This window comes from Gnatocerus cornutus, chromosome 1, assembly GCF_029298725.1.
Source record: "Gnatocerus cornutus isolate USDA-ARS CGAHR chromosome 1, icGnaCorn1.1, whole genome shotgun sequence".
NCBI classification, from domain to species: Eukaryota; Metazoa; Arthropoda; class Insecta; order Coleoptera; family Tenebrionidae; genus Gnatocerus; species Gnatocerus cornutus.
The window spans coordinates 34,116,259-34,135,760 of record NC_142233.1 but is presented as its reverse complement, the minus strand read 5'-3'; the positions used below and the strand labels follow the sequence as shown (position 1 = coordinate 34,135,760).

The following is a 19,502-nucleotide window of genomic DNA, read 5'->3' as shown; positions in this document are numbered from 1 at the left end:
TTCATTTTTGATGAAGTATAGTAGAATCTCTCAAGTAAAGCCAATTTTAATTTTAATGATCAAAAGTTATTATTAAAACTTTCCCAGTTTCTGCCAATTGCGTATGCAACCAAATATACGCATTTGCTAGGTTAATAGTCTATATAATTAGGAATGAAGAACTTTTATCGATTTTAGGGGTCCTATTTTTCAATTTTTTTCGGCTACAATGCGTTTTATTAGCCTCATTTTTTGGACTTGAGAAATATTTTTCATAGAACTCACACTGGCCTTTCAAATTATCGAAATCATAGCGATAAGCTTCCAGTTTTATCTAACAAATCATTAGTCGTGTAAATATTTACCATAATTGTTACATAAATAACAATCTTTGCATCCCTTATGAAGTTTCGTTTACTCAATTGTCAGTGTCAGTTTAATGCAGTGCCAAAGTAATTTTTTTATTTACTTCTTTTCGAAAATGCATTTTCAAAGAGCCCTTTCGACTTTTGGCAAAATCTTCGGTAAGCCACTGGTGCGCCCTTTCCACTCTGCGGAACTTCCCTTCTTTCATTTCAGTCCGATTCATTAGTAAAGAAACCAAAGGCGAACTTCTCTCCGGAGTAGCGTTGCAAAAGTACTTTTCCTGTTTCCGCACCGTCTTATTAACATTCCTCCTCTTTAGACAAATCACAGAACAACTCGCTAAAGACGTCCAGAAACTCCAAGAACTCCTTCCATGTCACCGCCCAAAACTATCCATCGTCCAAGTCGGGTGTCGTCCCGACGCCGACGTCTACGTCAAACAAAAACTTAAAATTGCCCAACGAATTGGAATCAAAGCCCAACATATCCATTTCCCTAAAAATATTAGCGAAGCGAAGGTTGGTCCCTTCGCCCCTTCACTTCTTATCTCGACACTTTTAGTTGATTTCGACTATTGAATGTCTCAATAATGATCCCAACGTCCACGGCATCATCGTGGAAATGCCTCTGGAGTCTTCAGAGAAACTTGACCCAGTCATGGTCACAAACTCAGTGTCTCCCGAGAAAGACGTGGATGGGTAAGTGTCCACTGATCTGGACAACCTCCACGTAGAGTTTTAGTTTGAACTCGGTCAATGAAGGCAAAATGGCAGTTGGTGATGGGTGCTCGTTTGTTCCATGCGCCGCTGCTGGTGTCATGGAGCTTCTTAAAAGCACCGGAATTGGACTGGAAAACTCCCAAGCCGTGGTTGTGGGTAAAAGCAAATTTGTCGGCACCCCCACGGCGGAGTTGTTGAAATGGGCGAACGCGAGTGTCACCATCTGTGACGCCAACACTAAGAATCTTGCGGAATTGGTAAAATCGTCTGCAGCCCCAACACAATCCAAGGTGTTTTTCAGTGTAAACGGGCGGATATACTGGTAGTGGCCGTCGGAAAACCGGAATTTATTAAAAGCGAGTGGGTCAAACCCGACGCTGTTGTAATTGACTGCGGGATTAACACTTCCGGAAGCAAAATCCTCGGCGACGTCGACTTCCAAGGTGTTAAAAAAGTCGCTTCTTACATCACTCCAGTGCCTGGGGGCGTCGGTCCGATGACCGTCGCCATGGTCATGCGAAACACCATCCTCAGCGCCCAACGCGCCGTTTGTAATATTCTAGACGCGAAGTGGAACCTGCGGATTCTTCCTTTGGAGCTGAAGAAACCCGTACCGAGGTAGTACCACCACAACCGTTACCACTAACCAACTCTTCAGTGACATAGAAATCGTGCAAAGCAACGAGCCAGTGAACATCTCTTACCTGGCGCAACAAATCGGGATTTACCCCTGCGAGCTTATTCAATACGGCCCCAAAATGGCCAAAGTTTCCTTAAAAGTGTTGAAGCGCCTCGCCGGGAGAAAAGACGGAAAGCTTGTGGTGATGGTTGGGATAACACCCACCCCTATGGGGGAGGGGAAGACCACCACCGCTCTGGGTTTAGTGCAAGCGTTGGCCGCCCACAAGAAACTTAACGCTCTGGCGACTCTCCGGCAACCATCCCTAGGTCCCACTTTCGGGATAAAAGGAGGCGCCGCTGGGGGTGGATACGCCCAGGTAATCCCTATGGAAGACTTCAACTTGCACCTCACTGGGGATTTGCACGCCATCAGCATCGCGACGAATCTAATCGCGGCGCAAGTAGACGCGCGGATTCTGCATGAATCCAACCAAAAAGACGACGTTCTTTTCAACCGACTCGTCCCGAAGAAGTTCTGTGGGGTTCAATTGAAGAGACTCAAGAAGTTGGGGATTGGAAAGAGCGACCCCAAGGAGCTGAGCGTAGAGGAGAAGGCGCGGTTTGCTCGCCTGGACATCGATCCCTGCACCGTTACGTTCAAAAGAGGTAGTTTCGCTCCGGTTGCGCTCTTTTTTATTGTCTTTTAGTGAGGTGCGTCAAGTTTGAGCCTCATACATCGCAAAAAAAAATGTGCTGCAATTCTTAAATTCTGTGTTCTTTTCGTTTTCGAGTTATTCAAGAAACAAAAATGATGCTCAAACTTGACGCAGAGCATCATCTGTCATCAAAATGAATCAAATTATAATTATAATTTTGTGTTAATTCTGTGCTGATGATGGTGCAATTTGGTTTGCCTTCTATTTCCTGTAAGTTTTTTAAAATAACTCAAAAACGAAAAAAGCACAGAATTGGGAAATAGCACCATTAGGTAGCACAAAATTATGGCATATCACTTATTACACTGTTTTGCGATGTATGATGCTCAAACTTGATGCTTCTTGGAAGAAAATTCGTTAAAATCTGCATTTAGTTAGCACAGTTAGCACAGAATGAGCACAAAATTATGGCATATTAATTAATCTGTTTTACGAAGTACGATGCTCAAACTTGACGCTCACCCATTTTTGCTTTTGAGATAACTCAAAGACGAAAAGAACACAGAATTTAAGAAATGCAGCACAAATTAGCACAGAATTAGCCCAAAATTATGGCACGTTTGAAATTTTTTTGCGATGTATGATGCTCAAACTTGACGCACCTCTTTTAGTGGTGGACGTGAGCGACCGGTTCCTCCGGCAGATCACGATCGGGCAATCCCCCACTGAGAAGAACATGACGCGAGAAACCGGCTTCCAAATCGCCGTCGCCAGCGAGATTATGGCGGTGTTAGCTCTGGCCACAAGCGTCCAAGACCTGCGGGAGCGCGTCGCTTCAATCGTCGTGGGGTTCAATAGGAAAGGGGCCCCAGTGACTGCGGAGGATCTCGGTCTAACAGGAGCCGTGATGGTGCTTCTAAAGGACGCTATCAACCCCACGTTAATGCAGTCGCTAGAAGGCACCCCCGTGTTGGTGCATGCCGGCCCCTTCGCTAACATCGCCCACGGGTGCTCTTCGATCCTAGCCGACAAACTCGGGGTGAAACTCGTGGGGGAGCACGGCTATGTTATCACAGAAGCCGGTTTTGGCTCCGACATCGGTTTGGACAAATTCTGTAATATTAAGTGTCGGGCGTCGGGGACTTCCCCCAGGTGCATAGTCGTGGTGGCCACCATTAGGGCGCTGAAAATGCACGGAGGGGGGCCCAAAGTAACACCCGGACACCCCCTCAGCCCCGAGTATACCAAAGAAAACTTGGAGTTGTTAGAAAAGGGGCTACCGAACCTTCTCAAGCATATCAGTAACGGGAAGAAGTTCGGCGTCCCCGTCGTCGTCGCCATCAACGCTTTTTAGTAAGACTGGACGTCATCTCCACCGACTCTTAAAATTCTTTCGCAGCACCGACACGGCGGCTGAAATCAAGCTGGTGGAAACCCACGCTAAAACCACCGGCGCTTTCGCAGTGGCCACCAGCTACCACTGGACGGAAGGAGGCGCCGGGTCCCTCCAACTCGCCGACGCCGTCATCGCCGCTTGTGATCAACCCAGCGACTTCAAATTATTGTACGACTCGGAGCTCCCCATCCAGGAGAAAATCCGCGTCATCGCGACGGAAATGTACGGCGCGGGGAGTGTGAGCTTCACACCGGAAGTTCAAGAGAGGATACGGGAGTACGAGGACAAGGGCTTCAAGGGCTTGTCGGTTTGCATGGCCAAAACAGCCACGTCGCTGACTGGAGATCCTTCGATCAAGGGGGCTCCCAGCGGCTTCGATTTGAAGATCAACGATGTTAGTTTGTCGGCGGGGGCTGGTTTTGTGGTGCCCATTGTGGGCAAGGTAAAACGGGGGTTGGAGAAATTGGGGGTGCAAGTGTGGTTTTAGATCTCGACGATGCCGGGGCTGCCCACCAGGCCGAATATTTATGATATTGATTTGGACGATGAGACGGGGAAGATTGCGGGGCTCTTTTAAGGGGTAAAATTTTTGGTTGCATCAAAAAACGAAGACTGTGTTTATTTATTTTATTATTTTATTGTTTTTTAGGTTTTTATCTGTTTTATTTGCGCAATTGGGAGTCATGTGAGAGATTTATCGTGCGATTAAATAATTTTGTTAATAATAAACAAACTCGTAATAAGCTGAAGTAATCTTATTATGATTTTCGTAAGAAACATAATTCATCGAAGTAGTTTTAGATAAACTATTTTTTATATCCCGGGAAAAAAAGACGGATGCAAATAGTATATTATGTAACAAGGAAATTAGATTCGTATTAGCGCCGCGCTCGGCAACCAACCCGAGCGCGGTCAATAACACGTTCCTTTTCGCCCTCGTTCCCCAATATCCTGTTTTCTTCCGCATTTTTTTTCAAAATTCAAATTCAAAAATCAAAAGGCAAAGTCTCGATTAGTTTGAGCCAGCAATGAAGAATCTCGCATCTTTTTAATGACTCCTCTGAGAATAATAACTCGCTCAAGTAAGTTGAAAGAACGCGATAACTCCTGACCCCTCCGACGCACAAGAATCTCAAAAAACAACTAATTTCATTTCGGCTCCTATCACTTTTAGAGTACTTCTTGAAGATGGCAGATGTAAAAGGGCAAGTGATCTCAGGAACAGAAGTAGCCAAGTAATTACAATTCGCGTGTTACTGTTGTCTTCTACAGGGTGTTTCGTTTTTTTAGACGAATTCGGGCGCAACTAGCCAAAGATGTGGAGGTGATGAAGAGTCGCGTTCCAGGGTTCCAACCTGGTTTGGCCATCGTGCAAGTTGGAGGGCGCGAAGACTCGAATGTCTACATCAGAATGAAGATAAAGTCGGCGGCGGAGATCGGGATTGCTTCTCAGCATCTTAAGCTCCCTAACACCACGACGGAGACTGAGGTACGAAACTAAACTAAAGAAACGATTTGATTGTGGATCTTCCAGTTATTGACGAAATTGGATAATTTGAACAACGACCCCAACGTCCATGGGATCATCGTGCAGATGCCCCTCGACTGTGTGCATAAAATCGACGCCCATCTCATCACCGACGCCGTTTCCCCGGACAAAGACGTCGATGGCTTGAACACTGTCAACGAAGGAAGAGCTGCCGTGGGCGATCTTTACTCTTTTATCCCTTGCACCCCTAATGGCGTGATGGAATTGATAAGAGAATCCGGGATTAAGATAGAAGGGAAGGAGGCCGTCGTCTTGGGAAGAAGCAGGATCGTCGGGACCCCCATCAGCGAGTTGTTGAAATGGGCCCACGCCACCGTTACCATCTGCCATTCGAAGACGAAGGATCTCGAAGCCACGGTAAGAAAGAACTGTTATCACACATTGCGTCATTTCTGTGTTATCGCATGAAAACAATTTTGTTGTTGAAACTGGTAATTTTATTTCAGTGCAGAAGGGCGGATATCCTGGTGGTGGCCATCGGCAAGGGGGAGTTTGTTAAAGGGAGTTGGATCAAACCAGGAGCTGTCGTCATTGATTGCGGGATAAATGCTATTCCAGGTGAAAAAAAATCTGAGTTTATTGATGACGCACGGACGTAAATCGATTCTAACTGTTCTTAATGAACTAGTTTACTGCATGTGGGCTTCTGGTGGCTTCACCAAGAGTGATAATGTTTTTGGCCCTCGCTTATCGTCACTTTTTGCACGGCTAATAAAGGAAAATAAGTCTTTCTCGACCTTCAACAAATAGGTACAAATTGTTTGAGTAAAAGTTCTAAGTACAGCGTGTAATGAGTCGTATTTTGTTTCTTGTGTGTTATTGAGTTACTGTCGCGCAGTCAGTGCTGTTGTATTCGCGAGCTGTTCAAAAATGGATTCCAAGCAAGATGACGGTAAGATCTAAAAATGTCTGAGAGTCTGATTTTTTTATTTCGTTTTGATATGATTACAATACGATTTTATCTGCGATCTAAACTGTTATTGATGTTATCCATCAATCGGTGTTAGTCAATGCTTTGAAGGGGGCCTACATGATTTTATCTATTGCATTTCAAGTGGAATTAAAAAAAAAAACGTTGCATGCAATCTGTAATTTTCCAATCATTGGAAATTGCATCGCGAAAGAAATGTAAACAAGACATGCAAATCGTATTTACAAACTAGAGTAGTGTAATTATGGTTATAAAATGGACTAAATATTTCGTGGAGTAACAATTTGCGATTTTTCCTTTTTTTCCTCTCTGTTAATTTGCGGGGTGGAAAATTTAACATTGCTGACGTCACTACCAGCAGATGTGGTTGTAATGTTCCAAAACGCCTCTTTATTCATTTTTCTAAAGACAGAAAGGCTACTTTTACAGAATTCAAAGTAATCAATATCTTCAAAATTTTGACTAGTGATAATTATACAGTTGCAAATTTCCACTCAAGGTCACAAATTGCAAATTTTGCAATAAAGGTGTTTTGTGAATTAGGTTTTGGGGTATAATGGACGATCATACAAGTTCTGTCAATAAAATATGTCGAAATTCCATTTGTTTCTTACCGCTTTTGAACAGCAGTCACATCTGGGAAAATTTTACTTCAATTAGAACATGTTTAATACTAATAAATTATGTAAATTTTGGTGCACAGCTAATTTAATGTCAAAATGGACAAATGTCAAATTCTGGGCGACAATGATGCCAACCTAGCCATATCAAAATTTCTTTAATTAAAAATCAATTAAACAAGATTTCAACCTTAAATAAAGAAATAACTGCCAAAGTAGATATTTGCAACCTAAACCAACTGTTTATTTAGGATTTTGACTTTTTTTAGTATGAATTTGAAACGTCATTCACTCATTTAGGGAAATTTAATCAGTAGGGAAATAGGTTGGTAGCACCGTATTCAAACCGAACAGTTGATGATTCATTTAAATTCAAATGTATTTCTGAATATTTTTGTTCTAACTTTACTTAATTAGTTTACCTTCATTATTTTCGAAGGTCTTTGACGTCCACAACGTTACACAAATTGATACAATTGGCATTTATGCAGTGATGCCAACTAGCAAAATAAAACCAACTATTCTAAAAGCCACGTTTTTGATTGTATAAACTTTCAAAAAATGATTTTTTTGTCACAAATGAGAATCACAAATGCCATGGAAAACATTTTGGACATCAAAGTCATTTGACTGTCATAAAGTGTAAAGCATCCTTTATATAAATTTTATTATTACTGTCACTTTTGACAAAATGGATTGAAATTTGCACGTAAAATTGACACTAATGCATAGACTACACTCAATTTTACAAAACGTTAATAAAATGATGCCCAAAATGTTTTGACCGCGACTGTATTTTCTTGTACTTCTCATTAATTGCAAATTAGTATTAATTAAACACTTTAATTTGCATTGCGAAGAATAACAAGCGATAATTACTAAAAATGTATGCACTGCACACACTAATTAAATTAGTAAACTATTAGTGTCAATATTTTTCCTTTAAACTTCCAATGTTTTTACATTTTTCAAAACAGCCAAGAATGCGCATAATTAGCAAAAATCCCTCTCTAGATCCCACCAAAAAATCCGGCCAAAGACTCGTCGGCGATGTCCACTACGAATCCGCAAGTAAAGTGGCGTCCTACATTACCCCCGTCCCTGGAGGAGTGGGCCCCATGACCGTCGCCATGCTTATGAAAAACACAGTCCTAAGTGCCCAAAAATCCCTCGACAACTTGCTCGAAACCAAATGGAACTTACGCACGGTCCCATTAAAACTCGAAAAACCCGTACCGAGAGATATAGACATCGCCCATGCCCACGAACCCATCGACATCCATCATATTGCCGACCAAATCGGCATAAGTCCCAGCGAGCTCATCCCATACGGACACAAAAAAGCCAAAGTGGCTTTGTCGGTCATCGACAGGCTGAAGGAGAGAAACAACGCGAAACTTGTGGTGGTCGTGGGGTGGGTACTTCCGGTGACATTTCCACCCTTAAATCGCGTTTTTGTAGGATCACTCCCACGCCTTTGGGGGAGGGTAAGACGACGACCTCCGTGGGACTCTCCCAGGCCTTGGCGGCCCACAAAGGCCTCAACTCGATTGTGGTGCTCCGGCAGCCCTCTTTAGGGCCCATGTTTGGGGTCAAAGGTGGCGCCGCCGGTGGAGGGTACTCGCAAGTCATCCCGATGGAAGAATTCAACATTCACTTAACTGGTGATTTGCATGCTGTCACTGTTGCGAATAACCTCATCTCGGCGCAACTCGACGCAAGAATGTACCATGAGGCCACCCAGGAAGACGAGGCTTTGTACAACCGCCTCGTCCCCAAAACCAAAGGAAAGAGGCAGTTTTCTGAGATCCAACAGCGTCGGCTTCGGAGACTCGGCATCAATAAAATTGACCCAGATGAGCTAACTTCCGATGAGAGGACCCGATTTGCGCGATTAGATATCGATCCCAAAACGATTACTTGGAAACGAGGTCAGTTGCAATTGAAGTGGTACCATGTGTTCTAGAACATTCCCACTTTCAAAAGAAGTAGTTGGCAAAATATGAAAACTACACTGCGCCGCAAAATTAACGCAATTTTTTTTTAAATATCTTTGGTTGTTAAGTTGTTAAGTCTATTTTTAAACAAAATGCGTTTTCAATTTTATAAAAAGCATAACAGAATGGTTCAGCGTTGAATCCTTTTATGTGTCATTATTTTAGAATTAAGAAACATTCCATATTGATTCCCCAAATTTTGAAATCCCAGATTTGACGACAAATACGTAAAAATTATGATTAAGAATTAAGTCAAAATGGACTTAGCAACTTAACGACCTAAGCCGACGATATGCATTTTTTTTCAAACTGAACTGGGCCCTTATACAGCCGCCGACACAAAATCTTAGACGTCATTTTTCTGACATTTCAAAAATTTTAGTGTAGCCTGTACATTACTGTCATTGTCATTACTGACGTTTAAAACATCAAAGTATTGACAAGTTGTCAATTCAGAATTGTCATGACTGAAGTATTTGAAGTCGATAAAATTAGAATATTTTTTTTAGTACAGAGTGGTATGATCTACAGTCAAGTTCTTACAATATTGGAAACTCTGAAAATTCTAACCATTTTGACAAATTCTAAGTGGGGTTTTACACCATGTGACAATTAGATGACATTGACGTCTTAAGATTTTTTGTCCCCGGCTGTATGTATGTACCCTTGCTGAGCATAAAAAACCGAGACAAGGGAAATTTTGTTAATGTAAAATCAGGCTACAGACTTGTCATATTTCAAATTTTGAAAAAGTGCCTTCGTTAACACTAATTCAGAAAGAAATGATTGCTCAACAGTTAAGAGATGAAGTAACTATCCAAGTTATTGCTCAAGAATTAGGTGTTGGCACAAATACTGGGACTTTGGAACAATTAAAAGATACAGAAGATCATTTAGAAAACGTCACCAAATGTAGCTTAAATTACTAGATTTCAGATTTATACGCTGTTCAAATTTGTCTCAGTTTTTTTTTGAGCAGCGATGGCGCATTTTAAAGTAGTTTTGACAATTTAATATCAGTTTTTTTCCACAAAATTGACACTTGTTGCAAAATAGTTACAAAAAACACAAATGGGAATCGCTGTGATTTTTATCTGGAGTTTTACAGTTGAGGAATTATTTTTCAAAACTCAATAAATCCATTTCATAAATTTTGACAAGGGATTAGAAAAAACGATAATTTGTTCAATTTTATTCAAATTTACTTAAACTATTTTGGCATAAGAGGGTAACATAATGTTTTAGCAAGAGGTTTTTCACTGAATAAAAAACACACATTGTTGATTTACCCAAAATAATCCTAATTTCACATCAAACCCAATGTCAGTCAAAATTTGATTTATTGAGTTTTGAAAAATAACTCCTCATTTGGTCTCGACAGAGTGTTTAACTTTCTTGAATACTGATAACAGTCAGTATTCTTCGTGGCTTACAGCCATTTCTGACTTCTTTCTTAAGGATTTTTTGTCACATTTGTGTTAAATCAGTTAATGAAACTGTTTAGTTCTGAATGCATTACAAAAGTTTAATATGTAATTTTGGATTGTCCTATAAATGAGGAGTTATTTTTCAAAACTCAATAATTTTGACTGACAGTGGGTTTGATGTGAATTGAAGATTATTTTGGGTAAATCTAACAATATGTATATTTTATTCAGTGAAAAACCTCTTGTTTAAACATTGTGTTACCTTCTTATGCCAAAATGGTTAAAGTAAATTTGAAGAAAATTGAACAAATTACAGATTTTTATAAACGCTTGTAGAAAATTTTGAAATGGATTTATTGAGTTTTGATAAATAACGCCCGTCAATAATTTTTTTCTCAACAATTTTCCAGTTTGCCAAAGTTAATATACGAGTGAAAAGTAGAAAATTCCCCGATTTTCATAGCTGTAACTCAAAAATTACTAAAATTACGAATTTTAGTGGTGGATGTCAGAACATCTTGCTAATTAGTGCTCTGCAATTTTTGCAATTTGGTAGAATTAATACACGGCTCAAAAGTAGTAGTTTTCCCAAAGTTCATGCTGAAGCAATAAAATTACCGACATTTTAATGGTGGATGTCGGAAATTTTTGTTTCGTTTTTAAAAAAAAATTTAAAGTCTGTCTTCTGTTCTAGACTTTTGTAATTTAATAAAATTAGTACATAACTCATAGGTAGTAACTTTTTCAAATTTCGTAGCCGATGTACTGAAATTATAAAAACATGCGGAATTTAAACAAAGGGTGTCTAAATTTTTTGCTCCATCTTAACAATTTCTAAAATTGGGTCTTTTGCTCTACAGTATTGTAATTTGGTGACGGCTTAAAAGTTGTATTTTCCCCAAATTTCATAGCCGTAGCACTGAAATTATCAAAATTTATATAAAACTAGTTATGACATTTGGGCACCCACGTTATTGCAAATTCTTACCCCTCTGTCTTGGTTTTAAAGTTGTAATGACAAATATTGATAGATAAATTTTCATATTTTTTTAAAATAAAAGAAATTCAACCTAAGATATTTTAAAATTAGACTTTTTTTGAAAAAGGGTTGTTTGTTTTCCTTTTTATAAGCAATTTTTTCGAACAAAATTCGCTCCCGCCGGTCTGTGATTGCTAACCCCCTTTTTCAGTGGTCGACGTCAGTGACAGATATCTGCGGAAGATCACAGTGGGCCAGTCCCCCACTGAGAAAAATCTGACCCGGGAAACCGGTTTTCAGATTACAGTCGCGAGCGAACTTATGGCGATCCTGGCCCTTGCTACGGATCTGAAGAACTTCAGAGAACGTGTGGCTTCGGTGGTGGTGGCTTTCGACAAGAAGGGCCACCCCGTCACTGTCGACGATCTGGGGGTGACTGGGGCCACCATGGTGCTGTTAAAAGAGTCGTTAAATCCCACTCTGATGCAAACTCTCGAGGGCACGCCGGTGTTGGTCCACGCCGGACCTTTTGCCAACATCGCCCACGGCTGCTCGTCCATCCTTGCAGACAAAGTCGCGTTTAAAGTCGCTGGAGAAGACGGCTACGTCATCACCGAAGCCGGTTTTGGCTCCGATATCGGTTTGGAGAAGCTCATCAACATCAAGAGTCGCACCTCTGGGGACGTCCCCAACTGTATTGTCTTGGTGTCGTCAGTCCGAGCGTTGAAAATGCATGGAGGTGGTCCTCCGGTGACCCCTGGAAAACCCCTTGGTCCTGAATACACCGAAGAAAACCTCCAGTTGTTGGAAAAAGGCATCCCCAACTTGTTGAAACACATCAGCAACGGCGTGAAATACGGAATTCCCGTCGTCGTCTGCATCAACACCTTCCAGTAAGTTCTTCTAGTGTTAACTCGCGTTAACTCAACCTTTGACTTGTTTTTCCAGCACTGACACCGAAGCCGAACTGAAGTTGGTCCAACGAAAAGCCATGGAAAACGGGGCCTTCGACGCTGTCATCGGCAACCACTGGGCGGAAGGAGGCGCCGGCGCCGTCAAACTGGCCGAAGCCGTCGTCGAAGCTTGCAAGAAACCGTCAAACTTCAAATTCCTGTACGATTTGAACAAACCGATCAAGGAGAAAATCCAAATCATCGCTCGGGAGATGTATGGCGCTGGTACCATCACCTACACCCCGGAGGCTCTGGAAAAAATCAAATTCTACGAAGACAGAGGCTTCGGGAACTTGGCGGTGTGCATGGCGAAGACGTCCGCTTCGTTGACGGGGGATGCGGCAGTCAAAGGGGCCCCCACAGGTTTCGAGTTGAAGGTCCAAGATGTTTCTTTGTCGGCAGGCGCTGGGTTCATCGTGCCCATCGTGGGAGAGGTAAAATAAGAATACCGAAAGAAGACATTCGAATTTGTTTTTTTTTTTTAGATTTCGGTACTGCCAGGGTTGCCAACCAGACCGAATATTTACGATATTGATGTGAACATTGAGACGGGGGCCATCGAAGGATTGTTTTAATGAGATATAAATATTTTTAATGTTGTGGAGAGGTGATTGTTATAATAAATATTTGATTATCAAGATTTGGAGTTGTTGGAATTGTTTGGGGATTAGACAATGCTATGGGAAGTACATATTGTTATGAAATGACAAACGAATGAATCAAACTCTATCAGAGATAAGAAGAAATAACAGTAATTAGGTGATGACGATTTTGGATTGCAATTCCAAGAACGAGTATTAATAGAAGTTCGATTAGATTCAACGATTCATTTAAAAAATGCACTTAAAAATATGAACAATACAACAGCTGGAAGTCCAGTGGAATTCGAATACTGCCAAACTAAGACAGATGTCAAAAAGTTATCTTCAGACACAATATTAAATTTTAGAATAAAATAATAGTTAAGTCCTGAATCCTAAATCAGAGTTCAGATTCTTTCTCATGGGACAAAAAATTGATTTAAAAAGTATAGTAGACTCTCGATAATTTGAAATACAAGGGATCTGGCAAAAAGTTCAAATTATCGAGAGTTCAAAATATAGTGTGATTCAAATAATCGAGAGAAAGAGAAGAAAAAATTCAAATAATCGAGAGTTTAAAGGCAAACAGACAATAGTCAGAATAAACAAATCAATCAGAAAAGAGAGCGTAAAATCCAGTAACTCCAGTTTGAAAAAATATCGTGAAACTTATGTTTAAGCTAGAAATTCTTCTGGTGAAACAGATTTATGCTACGACGAAACGTTCAAGATCCCTTTATTAAAAGAGTCAAAAAAATCTTATTTTAAAGCTGCAGTGGAAGTTTTAAGCATTTCTGGTTCAGAAGTTTTCTGTTTGTCTGCCCACGCGAGAGACTTCAAATTAACGATAGTTCGGAAAGGAAAAATTCAAATTATAGAGTGTTGACGGGAAAAAAGTTCTAGATTTTACTTCAAATTAACGAGGGGACCCAAAAAACATTAAAAAATTTCAATTTATCGAGAGAAATCGAGAGACCCGGAAAAAACTCCAAATTATCGAAAGTCTACCGTATTATGTTTTTATTGACACCAAAAAAAATAGGTCAGGCGACAAATTTAAAAAATCGATTAAATATGTACGGAGGACCAAATGGAAAAATCGTCACGATATTCTTGTTCCTGAGGTCCAAATTGCTAGAAAAATTCGGTTTTAGATTTCAGAATTTGTCTTTTTTGTGCGAAAAATATGAAATTGTGCAGATCAACACGAAACTTTGCTCGCAACATAATTTAGCACTTTTGATTTAGTCTATTTTTTACAGTTCTTCACTATTTCTAAGATTTTCCGGGAAAATTAAATTTGAAAATCTCGAAAATGTTTGGAATTCTGACAAGCCAAGGGGATACGACCAGTTCGTTCCCGACGGTTTGCCCCCGTCAATTCGTCCCGGGTTCTTTTTGGTAATAATTGAAGAATGTGATTTATATAATTTTAGCTTAAAATTAAGGAGTTATTTTTCAAAACTCAATAAATCCATTTCATAAATTTTTACAAGGGTTTAGAAAAAAAATTGTTCAATTTTCTTCAACTATTTTGCCATAAGAAGGTAACACAATGTTTTAGAAAGAGGCTTTTTACTGAATAAAACATATTCATTGTTAGATTTACCCAAAATAATCTCAAATTTACATCAAATTCACTATCAGTCAAAATTGGATTTATTGAGTTTTGAAAAATAACTCCATTGATATCTGCAACACAAGGTAGCTATATACTAAAAAATCGTTTTATTGCAATTAAAAAATTCAAATATAATAAAATTGTCACTAGTAAATAAACACATTTATAGAAAAATCGTACAAAAAATTGCAATATTGACAGACAATAAATTATAAAAAACGGATTACATTTTTATTGAATGTAACTGCAAATACGTGCAGTTGATGCTCTTATTACTATGTATTATAGCGCATGTAAACGAAGCTTTTAGGGACAAATTTGCAGAGGAAGAATTTTCAAGGGGACGAATTAACCGGGAGACGAATTGACCGGGGATTGGGGGCCAACTGTCGGGGACGAACTGTAAATTCAAGCTAAGACATACGGCAAATACCAGGAGAGGATTTTCTTCGAATTGAAAAATTTAAATCTCAAGCTTAAATCTTGGAAATCTCAAAATTATTATCAAGCCTCATCTAATCAAAATCTTTTTATTTTTATGAATTTTCCACCACTTTAGATGCAGAATGCGAAGATTAAACCAATCAAACAAAACCAAATTGACTTCATATGAAATTTGGACTGACTTTTAGATGCTATCTTTAAAGTACGAATTTCCTCTTTTTATCAAACATTTCGCCACACATGTTGCCATTTTTAGCAATTTTAACCCTGTTCTAGCGTAATCTTATCAATTTTGAAATCTTATTGTGTCTGGTGGTTGTACCACTTTCCTCCAAGTTTCATTTATTCACATTTGTACAATTTCCGCTCAAATTCGCTGATAACAATGCAACGGTTTCATTAAAAGCGAGTGTTGAACAGTTTCTCCTGCAGTTGTATAGACATGTTGAAGCACGGCGTTCAAAAAGTGGGAAAACTCGGCGATCAGGTGTTGAACACCACCTGGAATTTGAGTCATCTTCCTTTGAATCTGAAGAGACCAGTGCCGAGGTACTTCAAACTTCATTTAACTCAAAGTTAGAGGAATTTTTACAGGGATATTGATATTGCGCGGTCTCAACACCCCAAGCACATCCTCCAGCTGGCGGACGAGATCGGGGTGCAACCCCACGAGATTCTCCCATATGGTACCACTAAGGGGAAGGTGTCGTTGTCGATTTTAGACCGCCTCCAAGGGGAGAAAAACGGGAAATACGTCGTGGTCGTCGGGTAAGTTTCCCAACTCAACTCCCCCTATCTAAACAAGAAGTTGATTTTCAGGATAACTCCAACCCCTTTGGGGGAGGGTAAAAGCACCACTTTAATAGGTCTAGCCCAAGCCCTGACCTTCCAAAAGGGGGTAAACGCCTTCGCTACTTTGCGCCAACCCTCACAAGGTCCGACTTTCGGGATTAAAGGAGGGGCTGCTGGTGGCGGCTACGCCCAAGTAATCCCCATGGAGGAGTTCAATCTTCATCTAACCGGAGATTTCCACGCTCTGACCGCTGCGAATAACTTACTGGCGGCGCAGATGGACGCTAGAATGTTCCACGAAGCCACGCAGACGGACAAAATTCTTTTTAACAGACTCGTCCCGAAGAACTTTACTGAGATTCAGTTGAGGCGGCTCCAGAGGCTCGGAATCAAGAAAAGAAGCCCCGAGCTTCTTAGTGAGGAGGAAAAGGCGAGTTTCGCGAGGTTGGACATCGACCCCGAGCAGGTTTTATGGAGTCGAGGTAAAACTCTTATTGTTACCAGTAACTGACTGATTTTGGTGCCTCCAGTTCTGGACACAAACGATCGGTATCTCCGGAAGATTACCATCGGGCAGAATCCCACAGAAAAGGGATTTTCGCGTGGAAGCAGCTTCAAGATAACCGTCGCCAGCGAGCTTATGGCCATTCTAGCTCTAGCAAAAGACCTCTCAGACTTTAAACGAAGAATCGCCTCCATGGTGGTGGCGTTTGACCGCAGAGGCCATCCGGTAACCGCCGATGATTTGGGGGTAACCGGCGCTCTTATGGTTTTACTTAAAGACGCAATCCAACCCAATCTCATGCAAACCATCGAAGGGTCGCCGGTCCTCGTCCACGCTGGACCTTTTGCCAACATAGCCCACGGGTGCTCCTCTGTTTTGGCCGACAAAGTCGCTCTCAAACTCGCTGGAGAAGACGGCTACGTGCTCACCGAAGGAGGTTTCGGTTCGGATATCGGAATGGAGAAGCTCCTCAACATTAAATGTCGGACTTCTGGAGACGTCCCCGATTGCGTGGTGTTGGTGACGACGGTGCGGGCGTTGAAAATGCACGGAGGAGGGCCGCCGGTGCCCCCAGGGGCTCCTCTTAAACCAGAGTACACCACCGAGAATCTAGAGCTGGTGAGGAAGGGCCTGCCGAATTTAATCAAACATATTAGCAATGGAGGGAAGTACGGCCTGCCTGTCGTAGTGTGCATCAACTCCTTCCAGTAAGTACCTCGCAAATTTAACACCAATTTAAAGAGATTCCTCAGAAGCGACACCGCCGCTGAAATCCAACTAATCCAAGACGAAGCAATGAAACACGGAGCTTTTGGAGCAACAGTGAGCAACCACTGGTCTGAAGGCGGCGCGGGAGCGGCAAACTTGGCGGAGATTGTCATGGCGGCTTGTGAGACACCGAAGAACTTCCGGTTCTTGTACAATTTAGACGCGTCTTTGGATGAGAAGATCACAACAATCTCACGAGAAATGTACGGAGCGAAGAGTGTGACCTACACACCGGAAGCGGCAACAAAGCTGCAGATGTACGAAGAGAAAGGATATGGAGGATTACCGATCTGCATGGCGAAGACCGCCGGGTCTTTGACAGGAGATCCCACCATCAAGGGGGCTCCCACCGGGTTCGACTTGAAAATTAACGACGTTAGTTTGTCGGCGGGGGCGGGATTCGTTGTCCCCATTGTTGGAGAGGTGAGATTTGGGGGTTGAGACTTCGGGGGTTTGAATTGAGGGTGTTTTGCAGATTTCTACCATGCCGGGGTTGCCGACGAGGCCGGCGATTTATGATATTGATATCGATACTGAGACTGGAGAAATTCGGGGGTTGTTTTAGGAAATTATTTATGTTGGAGGTTGAAGAGTGAAGATGGAATTTATATTTGTAAAATACTTGAATGAAAAATATTTTTTTTATTAGAATTAAATAGGCAGTTTTAATCCGCGTCATTGCTCGCCCATTCAGGCAAACAAGTTTCAGTGAAAGTGCTCCAGTTCTCACGCTTCTTCGCTGTGAAGGTCGACCACTTCGGGCTAAAAAACACACGCGCGCGGGTGGCGCTAGCCAGGTGCGAATCCGGAAATGCGGCCTCAGGCGCTTGGCTGACTGGTTCCAAGAAAATTCCGGTTGTACTACGAGGCGTACGGCGATGCAGGCTGGATTATGAATGAATCACTTTTTAGAACGTTTTGTAACGACTGGCAAAGAATTATCGCAACTCAAAATAGTCAAAATTTGAACAATATGGCATTGTAAATAAAATGCACTTTTCTCTCTACAATTCTAAACGTCGAATAAGAAACGAAATTGCGTAATTTTGGGAGTTTTCGTCCTTGCACAATGACATTTTTAGAAGTTATTACTTTGAAACTGTTTCTTAACTGTGCCAAATTTCAAAACTTTAGAGCAAAGAAGAGAATTTTTAGAAATTTTGGTTTTGGTTTCAACCAAAAAATTCGATTGTCATGTAAAATTTCGTAACTTGCTTCGATTTAATTCTAGAACAATTAAATTTGAAGGAAATACTATCTGAGATCAGTTCATTACCAGTGCTAAATTTCAAAATTTTAGAGCAAGAGAGAAGATTTTTAGAAATTTTGGTTTCCATTTATACCAAAAATTTCGATCCTGCCATGTAAAATTTCGTAACTTGCATCGTTTCAATTCTAGAACAATGAAATTTGTAGAAGTTACTGTCTGAGATCTGTTTGTCAACGGTGCTAAATTTCAAAATTTTAAATCAAAAACCAACATTTTTAGAAATTTTCATTTTAGGATGAATCAAAATTATGCACCGTTTTTATAAAATTTCGTAACTTGGACAGTTTAGGTCCGAAAACAGTGAAAACTGACGAAGTTATTACTTTAGAGATGTGTCTAAACTGTGCCAAATTGCAAAGTTTTAGAGCATCGATGAAGATAAATACATATTTCCATTTTCATTTCAACCAAAAATTTCGACCATTGTCATATAAAATTTGGTAAGCTGCATAGTTTAATCATAAAAAAAACAAAATTTTGACGAAATATAAAATTCGTTTATTAAGGGGATATTTAACAAACTGTAACGGTAAATTCTGCTTCAAAATCCAGCGTAAAGGAAAAATTATTTGAAACATTTTAAACATCCACACGTCAAATGTAGCATCTCCCTTCAACCCTCATTATTTGTAGACGGCACTCTTTTAGTGAGTTACCCCTGGTCAGTCTCTTTACTACGGTAATAAAACCATAAATAAAAACTACTTCTTAAAACCCCAGCCCGAGTGGTTTAGATTATTGTTACCATCATCATCTTGTAGTCAGGACAATAGCTAATAGTTTTGACAGCACTGATGGTCAAATTATTATTGCCCATGGCCAGTAAATCTTAAATTCTCTGATAGTTGAGTCCGATACTTTACAAATTACACCCATGAAACTTAATAATTACAATATCTCATTATTTTTATTTAATGTTTATCTTCATAAATAAATTAAATTTTTCCCGAAAAGGTAGGATTTGTGTAATTGCAAAAATTGAAGAATTAATAGATGGACTGCGATCTTCAAATTTTGTCCAAGATTTTTGTGAATGTAACAAAAAATAGTAAACATGATTAGAAATAATTAAATTATAAATAATAATTATATTCTGTTGTTTTAGTGATTGATCTATCTTTTAAAACCTTTTTCTAACACTAATTACACTGTTATACTGTTTCTATGGTGCATAAGAACTCACCCTTTATATTGCTCTTAAAATACGCTTTTTTTTATAAAGTACGTCGTCAATGGCAACGTATCTTATAGAGTTATAAAATACGATTCAAAAATTTACTTTATTCATTTTGCTTATATTTTTCATAAAAGTTAAAAGTACAGTAATT

The 19,502-nt window shown here is 40.3% G+C and overlaps 3 protein-coding genes across 3 annotated transcripts; all 3 read left to right on the top strand.

Moving 5' to 3' along the window:
- The first annotated feature begins 460 nt into the window (after positions 1 to 460).
- On the top strand, positions 461 to 4,314 carry LOC148181995 (C-1-tetrahydrofolate synthase, cytoplasmic-like). The gene is made up of 10 exons (XM_088050816.1): positions 461 to 503; positions 559 to 616; positions 665 to 863; positions 907 to 1,043; positions 1,087 to 1,321; positions 1,366 to 1,682; positions 1,723 to 2,351; positions 3,013 to 3,694; positions 3,741 to 4,179; positions 4,225 to 4,314. Exons 1-10 carry the CDS (start codon positions 461 to 463, stop codon positions 4,312 to 4,314), a joined length of 2,829 nt encoding a protein of 942 aa, XP_087906942.1.
- Positions 4,315 to 4,800: 486 nt separating this feature from the next.
- On the top strand, positions 4,801 to 12,835 carry LOC148181994 (C-1-tetrahydrofolate synthase, cytoplasmic-like). The gene is made up of 10 exons (XM_088035841.1): positions 4,801 to 4,819; positions 4,912 to 4,972; positions 5,028 to 5,226; positions 5,272 to 5,643; positions 5,733 to 5,844; positions 7,852 to 8,251; positions 8,299 to 8,768; positions 11,452 to 12,133; positions 12,189 to 12,627; positions 12,679 to 12,835. Exons 2-10 carry the CDS (start codon positions 4,926 to 4,928, stop codon positions 12,766 to 12,768), a joined length of 2,811 nt encoding a protein of 936 aa, XP_087891967.1. The 5' UTR covers positions 4,801 to 4,819; positions 4,912 to 4,925; the 3' UTR covers positions 12,769 to 12,835.
- Positions 12,836 to 15,213: 2,378 nt separating this feature from the next.
- Positions 15,214 to 17,560, top strand: LOC148181993 (C-1-tetrahydrofolate synthase, cytoplasmic-like). Its single transcript, XM_088035865.1, has 6 exons — positions 15,214 to 15,388; positions 15,434 to 15,607; positions 15,659 to 16,113; positions 16,162 to 16,843; positions 16,889 to 17,327; positions 17,380 to 17,560. The coding sequence occupies exons 1-6, from the start codon at positions 15,282 to 15,284 to the stop codon at positions 17,467 to 17,469; spliced, it is 1,947 nt and encodes a 648-aa protein (XP_087891991.1). The 5' UTR covers positions 15,214 to 15,281; the 3' UTR covers positions 17,470 to 17,560.
- The last annotated feature ends 1,942 nt before the right edge of the window (positions 17,561 to 19,502 follow it).